Source organism: Sus scrofa, chromosome 1 (assembly GCF_054392235.1).
Source record: "Sus scrofa isolate SSC_HxYL_T2T_F1_AM1 chromosome 1, Sscrofa_HxYL_maternal_Yorkshire_Landrace_v2.0, whole genome shotgun sequence".
Lineage (NCBI taxonomy): Eukaryota > Metazoa > Chordata > Mammalia > Artiodactyla > Suidae > Sus > Sus scrofa.
The window spans coordinates 249,308,449-249,321,474 of record NC_139383.1 but is presented as its reverse complement, the minus strand read 5'-3'; the positions used below and the strand labels follow the sequence as shown (position 1 = coordinate 249,321,474).

Sequence of the window (13,026 nt, the reverse complement as noted above, 5' to 3'; positions counted from 1 at the left end):
ATGTCATCATATGAAGACATCAGGGTTTAAGGAGGGAGAAACAGAATAAAACTAATGAGTGTGGGCTCTGGAGTTTAACTATCTAGGAAAAAAACCCAGTTCTACTGATGTTTTGCATATGAGACTGGGTGTGTAAGGCAACAGAGCCCTCATCTGCAAAAGGGGGATAACCAATGTATCTACTTTAGAGCATTCGCTTTTGGCACAAATTAAATGACATTAAATATTAGTATTGATATTATTATAAATAATTAATAGAAATACAGATCCATACAATTAAAATAAAACATATTTAATCATAAAATCCTATGGCCTGGAGAAACAGTAATTAATATTCCCACTTTGGATTTTGCAATTCCTACTCAACTGCAGGTCACTTGAAGATTCTTAAGAATCCACTCTGACAAAATGAGCATTCTTGTTAAAGCAAAATGTACATGATCATTTGTCATATGATCATATAACTTCTGCTGAGAGGCCCGAGGGGGCTAGACAATATTCAGGGCATTTCTCAGGAGGCCGTCAATTGGGCTGATACCAGTGTTCCTGCAGGACCTCCAGAGCACAGAATTCATACTCCACTCTTCTTGGGAATCTTATAAGAATCTCAGGAGTGGTACTGGAACATGTTAATTTTCCTCTCTCTGTACTTTGTGTTTTTTTTCATTTCTCCTTACTTAACAAGTTCTACCTTTTGCTTTCATTTCTTGGAAATAGAGTAGGCAAAGAACTACCTAATTCAGATTATGTTCTCCATTGAGATGATAATCAGCTAAATGAAAGACTCTCTCAACTCCTGCATGATTATTTATAGCAATTAGCTGTCAGTATAATGTGTTTTATATACTGGTTGCAAATTGTTTCATAGGCAAATTCTATTCAGAATTGAAAAATCTCCATTTATCTGTGCATAAAACACTTGGTCTGTCATATTTAGAGCAAACATCCTAACCCTATTTAGGTGGGGTTTTTTTTTCCTATTCTTTTTTTTTTTTTTTTTTTTTTTTCGGCTGCACCTGTGCCATGTGGAAGTTCCAGGGCCAGTGACTGAACCCATGACATAATGGTGACCTGAGCCACTGCAGTGCCAATGCCAGATCCTTAATCTGCTGAGCTACCAAGGAACTCCTCCTATTCTATTTCTAAGAAATAAAGAAAAAGATAATGCTTGTCAGATAAGGAAAGGAGACAGCAATTTCTTTGCTTTTTAGTGTTGTGAAGTTTTGGGGCCACAGAAATTTAATTTTTTCACATAATCAAATAGCTATTCCTTCCACTCCCTATATGTTTAGAAATCCCTTCTGCAACTTATGACCAAACATACACTCACCCGTATATATTACGGATATTTCTTATGGTTTGTTGTTTTATATTTAATCCTTTAACATTAAATGGTGTCAGATGAGGCTTTATTTTTTCCAAATGCTTAAAGAAATATCATAACATGGAAGTTCCCATCGTGGCTCAGTGGAAATGAACACCACCGGTATCCATGAGGATGTGGGTTCAAAACCTGGCCTTGCTCAGTGGGCACTTCTATGTGCCACAGGTGTAGCCCTAAAAAGCGAAAGAAAAAGAAAGGAAGGAAGGAAGGAAGGAAGGAAGAGGAAGAAAGAGAAAGGTCATAGTATGATTTCTTAAATAATCATCTATTCTCCTACTGATTTGAGATGCCATATTTATCACATACAGAATTCTTCATGCCAGTATCTATTCTTGGACTTTTTATTTGATTACACTGATATGTCTAACATTTCATCAATATCACGTATTTTAATTATTGTGGTTTTATTAGTTTTAAAATCTAGTACATCAAGGTCATCCTCATCGGTCTTTTTAAAAAAATCTGTTCTTTTTCTTTTTTCTTTTTGTTGGCTTTTTAGGGCTGCACTTGAGGCATATGGAAATTCCCAGGCAAGGGGTCAAATTGGAGCTGCAGCTGTTGCCTACAACACAGCCACAGAAACCCTGGATCCAAGTTGCATCTGCAACCTACACCATAGCTCATGACAGTGCCAAATCCTTAACCCACTGACTGAGGCCAGGGATCGAACCCACGTCCTTATGGATACTGGTCAGGTTCTCTACCACTGAGCCACAGTGGGAACTCCTAAAAAAGACTTTTTTATTTTATTTATTAATGATTTTTTCTATTATAGTTGATTTACAGTGGTTCTGTCAATTTCTACTATACAGCAAAGTGACCTAATCATACATACATACCTTCTTAAAAAGAAAGATTTTCTGAATAAAACTCACCTTCACATACTTTGTCAAGATCCAAATAAAAGCCCCATAGGAAGTTTGAATTTACATTAAGCATGTACATTAATACGAGAAACCCTGATATATTAATAATGGTCTCCCGATTAAGGAACACAGTATGTATCTCCATCTACATTAAAGAAAAAAAAAATTTTTTTTTGTCTTTTTGTTGTTTTAGGGCCACACTGGCGGCACATGGAGGTTCCCAGGCTAGGGATCTAATGGGAGCTGTAGCTGCCAGCCTATGCCATACCCCCAGCAACGCAGGATCTGAGCCTTGTCTGCAACCTACACACCACAGCTCACGGCAACACCAGATCCTTAACCCACTGAGCAAGGCCAGGGATCGAACCTGCAACCTCATGGTTCCTAGTTGGATTCATTTCCGCTGTACCATGACGGGAACTCCTACATTAAAGACATTTTTCACCACCTTCGGTATTATTCTAGTTCCCTTCACACAGGGCCCACACATTTCTTTTCCTATAGTTCTCCTATTTAAAAATTTTTTTCCTGTAAAGAATTAGCTCTTGGATTTATTTATCAACTTTGCAATTTTTTCTGTTTTACAAAGCATCATTTAGATTTAAATGTTTATAATTTTCTTTATTTTGCTTTGTGTTTGTTTTACTAGTCTTTTCTTCCTACTTCTTGCACTGGATATTTACTTGACCTATTTTCTTATTAAATAACAAAATCACTTTTCAGGCTATAAATTTCATTCTGAATATAGTTTCAACTGTATACAATAAGTTATAAGAAGTAGAGTTCTAAATTTTAATTATTTTCTAGCTAGTCCATAATGGTAATTTTTGCTTTTCCATTTGACTCTGTCTTTACTTAGGAGATTACATTTTTATTTCAAATGGATGGGTGGTTTTAATTAAGTTTTTGATAGTTATCAATTTGTATTTTATCATAGTCTAGAAAAGAGACTTAAACTTTTTGCTTATTTGGGGAATTTATTGAGATTTTTGTTTGTTTGTTTCTGGTAACCTGGTATGTGGTCAATGAGAGTAAATTATTAAATACAAATTCTCCATGTCCCTATTTATATTTTTAACTATTTGTGGCCAAGGCTAAGATGTACTAAAGACTCTCAAAATGAGAATTTTCTGTCAAATTTTCCTCCATGGTAGTTTTCTCTTACACTTTGATTATATATATTCCTCTGTGTCATATATAAAGAACTCGTAGGCCTGCAGTGGTCTAGGATGGCTGCTGCCTCCCAGTGTATCATCTGTGCCACATTTTGCCTGTGGTGATCCTCACAGCTGATAAGACAACGTTCACACATCTCACTGGGTCCTCGTAATAACCCATTAGATAGACAAAGCAGTTATTGCCATCATCTTATTTTATAAAAGTCAAAACTGAAACTAAATGACTTCTCCACAGTGATACCACTCAGATCTGTCTTGAAACTCCTAGTTTTGTACCCTTGTCATCTCAGTCTGCATAATCACACATCTGTCTCCTTAGCGGGACCATAAGTTCCTGAAGCCTGGACCCATACCTGTTTCCTCTGTAACACCAGCACATAGGTGGCCTTCAGGTAGTACTGACCACCTGGCAACTGTCCCTCATGCCCTTTGCCTTCCCCATTTATTCCACAAGGGATTTTCTGCTGGGTACATGGTCTTGGGGCCAAGAAGGGTGAAACTTACATATAGGAAATAGAAAGAGACTTACTGATGTGCAGCGAACAACTGTGATTGAAAGAGAATCTTCAGCTTCCCTGAAAAAATAAAGACAAAAAAACCTCATCATTTTGGGTGATATACGTGTGCGTGTGTGTGTGTGTTTGTTAGTGTCAAAAAGATGGGCAGAATTACAAAGCAGCCTCTTTGGTCCAGCAAAATTGAGAAGGACGTCGAGAAAGCACTCATCTGTGAAAGAACTTAAGCTATTCCAGAATGTCTCAGCTACCTTGAAAAAAATCTTCAGATACATGCCTTTATCATTTGGTCCAAACCTACAGCCACTAATTAAGTCACTTAGCCTTCATTTAACCTATATGATGGAAATCTCAGCCAGTTGCTATGAACGCTAGTTAGTTTTATGTCCAAAAGAAGTTTTTCAAAAGAGAAAACAGCCATAACACAGATAACTTAGGCTGCTATTTCAGAAAACTCAGGCTAAACATTCACCAAATAGAATAAATGAATGTGGATAACATTTATCAGACAAAAGCCAACCAGTTTGTGATGTTTGGGTACACAAAGTCAGTGAAATGAGCCCAACCATGTAATCAAATACTAGACATTTTTGTTTTGTTATTACCTCTTAGATTCCCCAAATGATCAAATCAACCCTATAAGTGCCACATTTCCACTTTGTATTGGAAGGCTGAAAAATCGATTCATAGTTTCCTTTTTCTTTGTCACTGCTACATAGAGAAGCTGTTTGCAAAATAATTTCATTTGACTTCTTGCAATATGAACATTTAGGCCACCTGCTGCCAGGATGTCACTTCCTCAAATAGATAAACTCAACCCAAGGTTTCTAAGTATCTGGGGATTGCCTCATCTTTTTTATATAAAACGGGCCTTTTCCAAGAGAATTCACAACAAATTAACATCCAAGTGCCTTCAAAAGAACAGTTTGGCCTCACAGATAATTGGCGCAATTAGAGACATTTTGTTGGGTTTTTGGTTTGCTTATTTTTTTCCTTTTATAGATGGCAATGACACTGGGAACTAAGCTTAAAAAAAAAAAAAAAAAAAAAAAAAAGCAGCAGGAAGGAGTCCGGGGATTCCCAGGAGTTCAACAGTGCAGATGCGAGGCAGATACCAGGTCACATCCCTGCTCACCCCTCCAGGAGGAGAATAACCTCTGAACTTGCTACGTCAGCACCAAGACCCTCTATCATCTGGGCCTCAGTGTCCAGAACTTTTCTCTAGGCATCCAGGGCCTCAGACAAACTGAACTGCCCATGCCCCCTATTCTCCACCCAGTCCTTATCACACTGCCTGGATTGCCCTTCACCTCCGTCTTTTTTTTTTTTTTTTTTTTTGTCCATTATAATGATTTTTATTTTTTCCATTCTAGCTGGTTTACAGTGTTCTGTCAATTTTCTACTGTACAGCAAGGTGACCCAGTTACACATACACGTATGCACTCTTTTTTTCTCGCATTATCAAGCTCCATCATAAGGGACTAGATAGAGTTCCCAGTGCCATACAACAGGATCTCATTGCTTGTCCATGCCAAAGGCAATAGTCTGCATCTATTAACCCCAACTTCCCAATCCATCCCTCTCCCTCCCTCTCCCCCTCCCCCTCGGCAACCACAAGTCTGTTCTTCATGTCCATGATGTCACCCCTGGCTTTGAGGGCCAAGTTCTACCTGGCATTAGAGGTACAGCTGAAATTCTCCTGGACTCTTCTCTGGTTTATCAACCCACAACCCCACAGGTTAGAGGAATCTCTCTGTTTACGGCCTCTCCCCCCTGCTCCTCTTGATGGACCAACCTCCTTCAATCTTAGTGGGCTACACATGAGTCGCATCTGCAGTACCGGCCTGTAAGTGCCTGGGGAGTGGAGTCCCTTTGTCCCACAGGATTCCTTGCCTAGAAAAGGTGCTTCTGTGAATAGATCCGGGTTCAATGTTACCTAAACACCCAAATTCTGGTCTACTGCTTTAAACCATAAATATTTTGTTAATTAGAGTTTGATCTAGCCTGGCAGAGATACAAGTAGTAGTGAAAAGTCAAAACCCATATGTTGGAATGGATCATCTTTGAGAAAACTGCCCAATAACTGGGAAAGCAAACTTCATGATTTCCATAACCATGTTTTATTTTTTATTTTTGCTTTCTTTCTTTCTTTTTTTTTTTTTTTTTTTTGAGGGCTGTACCTGCAGCATATGGAGGTTCCCTGGCTAAGGGTCGAATTGGAGCTACAGCCGTCAGCCTACACCACAGCCACAGCAACGCCAGATCTGAGCCGAGTCTGTGACCTACACCACAGCTCATGACAACACTGGATCCTTAACCCACTGAGCGAGGCCAGGGATTGAAACCGCAACCTCGAAGTTCCTAGTCGGATTCGTTTCCACTGCGCCACGATGGGAACTCCATGTTGCATTTTTTAAAAATGAAATCATCAAGTCCTTTCCTGGCTGCCCCATCCACTCACCCTACTGCCTGGAAATCCTGAAGTAATAGTGGGTGTGGATCAGGATTTTATTTCCTACACTTGATGGACTCCCTGTAAATCTTAAGCTGTGTGTGTGTGTGTGTGTGTCTCCCTGAAATGAGACTGTGTGCTTCCCGAGGGTGGAGACTGCATCCTGCATTTTCATTTTCTCTTTCTCGGATTTGTTATTGTTGCCTGTTATTCAGTGTGTGCTGCACATGATAGGCACTCAGAAAGGAACACCACCCCTTATAAAAAGGCACAAACTAAAGTAAGAACTTGAAGTATCTTCAGGTTGGCTTTCATCTAACTCTATTCCTCATTTCTCTTTACTTGGATTAAAGCCATTAACACAGTGCAGGGTGAAAGTAATAAAGGACAAACCCTGCACGCACCTATAGAACATCTGTCAGGCGTCCTCACCCCTATTACTGATTTGCTTTGTCTTAAAACCAGGGTCACCAACATCAGTGCCAACCACACCACTCGTTCCACTGAGTGACCACTGTGTGCCTGGTCTCAAGGAGATCATGGTTGAGGCAGAAAGTGAGGCATTTACAAAAAGCACCATGACACTAGGTAGAAGGTGACAGGTGCCGTATCAGTGGAACTACATATATGCCAATCAGGCTGTACCTGCAAGAACATTTAGGAAGAGACTTTTTTTTTTTCCTTTTTGCCTTTTCTAGGGCCGCTCCCGTGGCATATGGAGGTTCCCAGGCTAGGGGTCGAATCGGAGCTGTAGCTGCCGGCCTATGCCAGAGCCACAGCAACATGGGATCCGAGCTGCATCTGCGACCTACACCACAGCTCACGGCAACACCGGGTCCTCAACCCACTGAGCAAGGCCAGGGATTGAACCTGCAACCTCATGGTTCCTGGTTGGATTCATTAACCACTGCGCCACAACAGGAACTCCCAGGAAGAGATACTTAAAGCGTTAAAGAACAACAAGCAGGAGTTTCCGTTGTGGCACAGTGGTTAACGAATCCGACTAGGAACCATGAGGTTGTGGGTTTGGTCCCTGCCCTTGCTCAGTGGGTTAATGATCCGGCGTTGACGTGAGCTGTGGTGTAGGTTGCAGACGCGGCTCGGATCCCGCGTTGCTGTGGCTCTGGCGTAGGCCAGTGGCTACAGCTCCGATTCAACCCCTAGCCTGGGAACCTCCATATGCCGCAGGAGCGGCCCAAAGAAATAGCAAAAAGACAAAAAAAAAAAAAAAAAAAAAAAGAACAACAAGCAGATTTACTATCAATGGGTCCAATCTTTGGTATATGTCACAACAATCCTATACATCCTTGAGGGTTAGGGCCTATGTGTTATTCGTAATTACATTCTCCCCAGTGCCTGGCACAGTGTTTTGGGCATTGCAGCGGGTTGATAAACACAGCACCCTGGGCCTGTCAATCACTTCTGTAGGCAGATGTAAGAGAGTAGACAGTAACCAAGATGGAATTCTAAAATGAGGCTACTGTTGCTGCTTTATAGGAGTCTGGGAGTTCCTGTCGTGGCTCAGTGGTTAGCAAATCCAACTAGGAACCATGAGGTTGCAGGTTCAATTCCTGGCCTTGCTCAGTGGGTTAAGGATCCCGCATTGCCGTGAGCTGTGGTGTAGGTCACAGACGCAGCTCAGATCTGGCTTTGCTGTGGCTCTGGTGTAGGCCGGCGGCTATAGCTCTGACTTGACCCCTAGCCTGGGAACCTCCATTTGCCACGGGAGCACCCCCAGAAATGGCAAAAAGACAAAAAAAGAAAAAATAAAAATAAAAATAAATAAAGGAGTCTGACTCTTACTTGAATCACAGGGAGATCTATTATGGCATTTTTATCACCCGTCTTTGCTCTATAATAATCCGTGCAGTTCTGTGGATGATGGAAGACATTGAGTACCTCAGAATATTGACTGCTCGTTCACAGGAAAGGTCTTCGGCGGGCTCATTGTTCATTTGGAGGATCTGATCACCAGGGAAAAGCTTGCCGTGAGCAGCACCTCCTGTTGGACAGAGAAGAAGTAACTAGTGCTCATGCTAGGAGGGCTCCAGACCCCCTGTGTCACAGCAGCACACCGGAATGGCAGCCTGATCCAGTCCCCAGGACATTGGCTCACCTCCACCCTTGGCCAGACTTGGATCTCAGTTTCCCTGTTTACAAATCATGGATAAAATATCTACCACCTATCACCTTCAAGGGATGTTAGGAGACTGTTCAGGGAAAGAAGATTAACAGAAACGCCCTGATCAACAGAGGTGACCAGCAAATCTACTACATTCATCTCTAAAGAACTGGTGTATATGTGTGTGTGTGTGTGTGTGTGTGTGTGTGTGTGTGTAAATTCAAATTAATAGATTTTCAGTAGACCAACATCTAACATCAATACATAGCTGAAGTATGAAAACAAACACTAGGCATTCCCAGCCTACTTCTCTTCACCTTGATACAGCCTGTATTTTACAGAGATTCAAGTGAAAACAAATCAATAATTTCTATTACTGTCTGACCAGAAACTCTCCCCAGCCTGGAGCATGCAGGGTTCAGAGAGGAGGGCCTCCTGATTCAAATACTGTCACTGCCCTTGAGACTGGCCAGGGGGTCATGGGTGCACAAGGCCCTCGCAGAGGCCAGTGGACCTGGGGTGCAGATCAGCAAGTGCACTTGGGGCCCCTCCCTCCCATCACCATACAAAGGTGCAAAGCCCCAGACAGAACTAGGTCAAAATAAGATGTGCCCTTTCCATGGTAGCATTTTCTGCATCATGTTATAGCACAGAGAGATGGGAAGAGAACCAGATTACTTCTGTTCAAGAGGCCAAACTCCTTACTTGCTTCCCAGTCAGTCCTACCTGCTGTGACAGCCACCACTGTGAGGGGAAGGCTCTCAGAAATGTGAAATCCGTAGTCCTGGAGGAGGGCGTCTTTGTCTAGCTTTATAGTGTGTTTCACAGGGATGAGGGTCTGGGTTGGGATCCCAGGGGGTCCATCAGCTGCAGCAACTTTAGCCCTGGAAGAGAAGGAGTGTGTAAAAAAGAGAGAGGAGTCTAGTTGGTGGCCACAAGCCAGATCAGCCCTAGGCATTCTGGAGGAGGAAGATGCAGAGCTCCTCAGATACCAATGCTCCTCTTGAGAGACAGAAGACACAAACACCAGTAGATAAAACAGTAGGATGTAGCACCATGTTCTAAAAGAGAAGTCATGAAATGCTATGGGAACTCAGAGAAGGAACAGCAGTTTTAGCTTCGTAGGATAGAAGAGAAGGAATCAGGGAAGAACTTGCTATTTGGAAGAGGTGGCATCTGTGAGATGTTGAGGGAACATCTACCCAGCCCAAAGCCTGGCACACAGAAGGTACTGAGTAACTGCTGCTGAGTGGATGGATGCATGGATGGATAGATGGGTGGGTTTGGTACATGGATGGAAAGATGGATGGATGGATGGATGGATGGATGGATGGATGGATGGATGGGTGGATGGATGGTTGGGTGGATGGACAGAGAGATGGACAGGAATTCCAGGCAGGGGGCACTGTTTCAGCAAAGGTACAGAGGAGGAAAAACATGGATGGTGCATAGAAATGAGGAGTTGCTCGGTTTGGATGTCTGATGATGACTCATTTTAGAGGTAGATTGTTTCTTTGGTGATTTTTTTTCCTCCTTTTTGCTTTATAATGAATGTTGCTTCCCCTTCAACTTTGTAATTGTGAGGATTCTAACATAAAATCCCAGATAGTGAGGACTGCCTCCAGAGTAATTGTTAAAAACATGTATGTTCTCCAAGATCTAAAAGAAGATAGGTTGAAAGTTGTATTTTCTCTCCCTCAATACCACAAAGTGAATTTGTGAGCTATTTTTCATTTGCCTGTGGCAAACGATTTTTTTCCTCCCCAGAGCCAGGGATTCTTTCTGAGGAAGGTCAAACAGTGAAGGGATAAGGTGTTTATTGTCATTATAAACAACAGAAATGTGGAGGAATTACAGCTCCCTTGGGGCTCTGCAGTTAGGGTGTATCATTTATTCTCATCCATTTACCAAACACTGTCAGGAACTCTGCCTAATGCAATAGGACCTCACTTATTTGAAAATCACGTCTCTGTCATTTATAATGATCTCAACTTTCAACAGGGACCAGGAAATATTTTTAAAAAATCTGTCTCAGGGAACCAAAATGCAAAGTCCAAGTACAAAGCCTTATGCATATTATCCATCAAGGAGCTCCCTTAGGAGCAAGGAGAGGCTTTCTCCTAGGCAATCATATGGGTAATTCTGAGAAGTGTTAGAAAACAGCTCTAACAAGGGGGAAGAAACAGAAAACTCCGGAAATTCATACTGATTAAAATCCATAGGTATTCCTGATTTAAAACAAACAAACAAAAAAACCCAAAAAACTTTAAAGCTCTGAAAGGATCTTTCTGAATATAATAAATAATATAGCATGCTGAAAGGCAAAAAAGCAACATTTGCATTCCTTCAAAAAAGCAACAGGGGAGTTCCCGTCGTGGCGCAGTGGTGAACGAATCTGACTGGAAACCATGAGGTTGCGGGTTCAGTCCCTGCCCTTGCTCAGTGGGTTAAGGTTCCCCGGTGTTGCCGTGAGCTGTGGTGTAGGTTGCAGACTCAGCTCGGATCCCGCATTGCTGTGGCTCTGGCGTAGGCCGGTGGCTACAGCTCCGATTCGACCCCTAGCCTGGGAACCTCCATATGCCATGGGAGCGGCCCAAGAAATAGCAAAAAAAAAAAAAAAAAAGCAACGGGAAGGACACCCTAGACATTATTCCTCTTTATTGTAGCAGGAGAAATGCCTGGAATAGTTGTCAGAGAAGGAAAAATTATAAGAGAATAATAAGCCTAGGAAATGGAAAAGCACTATCTTTTTTTTTTTCTCAAAGAGATGATGACCTACACCTAAAAATGATCCACCCAGAGAATTGCTACTGCTTAAAAAATAAATGTAGAAGAGCTGCAGATAAACACACAAAGTGGACCACAAAAAGCATCCAACAATTCATTAAAAACAGAGCAGTTGAGGGAGTTCCTGTCGTGGCTCAGCAGAAACGAATCTGACTAGCATCCATGAGGATGCAGGTTCCATCCCTGGCCTTGTTCAGTGGGTTAAGGATCCTGTGTTGCCCGGAGTTATGACTCAGATCCTGTGACTTAACTTTCTGTGGCTTTGGTGTAGGCCAGGAACTACAGCTCTGATTCAAACCCTGACACAACACACACACACAAAACAACAATGACAAAACAGAGTAGGTGAATGTGTATCTGGTGCTCAGCATTCTTCTTCTTCTTTTTTTTTTTTTTCTTTTTCTTTTCCTTTTTAGGGCCACACCTGTGGCATGTGGAAATTCCTGGGCTAGGAGTTAAATTGGAGCTGCAGCTGCTGGCCTATGCCATAGCCACTGCCACGCCAGATCTGAGCTGCATCTGCAACCTACACTGCAGCTTGTGGCAATGCCAGATCCTTAACCCACTAGCTGAGACCAAGGATTGAACCTGCATCCTCACAGATGATATGCCCAGTCCTTAACTTGCTGAGCCACAGTGGGAACTCCGGGTACTTTGCATTCTTAATGAGCTGATGCAATAAAGGAAAACACAAGTAAAACGAATGCTGGATTCCTGGTTGGGAAGATTACATTTTGAAAAATGAAAATAAGTACTGAATGAAAATAGAGATTTGATGGGATACTGGTTAAAAATTCTCCCAGATTAAAAAAAAAAATCTTGATAAACTAATGATGATAACAGTAGGCATAACTTGAACAATAGACATAGATAACATTTACTGAGCACTGATTATGTACCAGGGAGAGATTGAACTTATTTTCACAGCTCACTTGACCCTCACAACACATCTGTGAGGTGGGTATAATTATTATCTCTATTTAATTAATTAATTTATTTATTTATTCAGGCCATGCGTGCAGCACATGGAAGATTCTGGGTCAGGGACTGGACCTCTATGACAGCAGAGACCCGAGCTGCTGCTGTGATGATGCTGGATCCTTAACCCACTGTGTCATAAGGGAACTCCTGATTTTTATCTTTATTTTATCGATAAGAAGGCTGAATCTTGCTTTGAGGGACTTTAACTTGCTTAAACTGACATAGCTGGGGAGGGCATTTTGAAGGTGGGCTACTTTCTTCAAAAGCACTGCAGTATAGCTTCTAGGGCAGTGCTGACCAAACCAAGTATAATGTAAGCCACATTTGTAAATGTAGGTTCTCTAATAGCCCTCTGAAAAAGGGGGAAAAAGAGGAAAAAGAAACAAGCGACTTTTAATATATTTGTATTTAATCCAATGTAGCCAAAATATTATCATTTCAACATGTAATCAACATCAAAATTATTGATGAGATATCCTCTTTTTCATATTAGTCTTCAAAATCCAGTGTGAATTTTATACCTACAAAGCATATCAATTTGGACACTCTATTTTCACCAGAAATTCTCAGATTTCATAAAATTTACAGTTAAAAATAAGACTTCATGTCCTAGTTCTTCCAAACATACTTAAAAGTTTTCCAGGGAGTTCCCGTTGTGGCGCAGTGGTTAACGAATCCGACTAGGAACCATGAGGTTGCGGGTTCCGTCCCTGCCCTTGCTCAGGGCGCAAAAAGACAAAA

The 13,026-nt window shown here is 41.6% G+C and overlaps 1 protein-coding gene across 21 annotated transcripts in view; it reads right to left on the bottom strand.

The window, feature by feature from the left end:
- Positions 1-13,026, bottom strand: part of FRMPD1 (FERM and PDZ domain containing 1) — a 179,335-nt gene that overhangs the window by 34,536 nt on the left and 131,773 nt on the right. For all 21 annotated transcript variants that reach the window (XM_084989848.1, XM_084989876.1, XM_084989870.1 and 18 more), the window contains 3 exons: positions 9,244-9,401; positions 8,295-8,397; positions 3,958-4,003 (listed from right to left, as the gene is read on the bottom strand). In XM_084989848.1, coding sequence (XP_084845974.1) covers positions 3,958-4,003; positions 8,295-8,397; positions 9,244-9,401 — 307 coding nt within the window. The remainder of the gene's footprint in view (positions 1-3,957; positions 4,004-8,294; positions 8,398-9,243; positions 9,402-13,026) is intronic.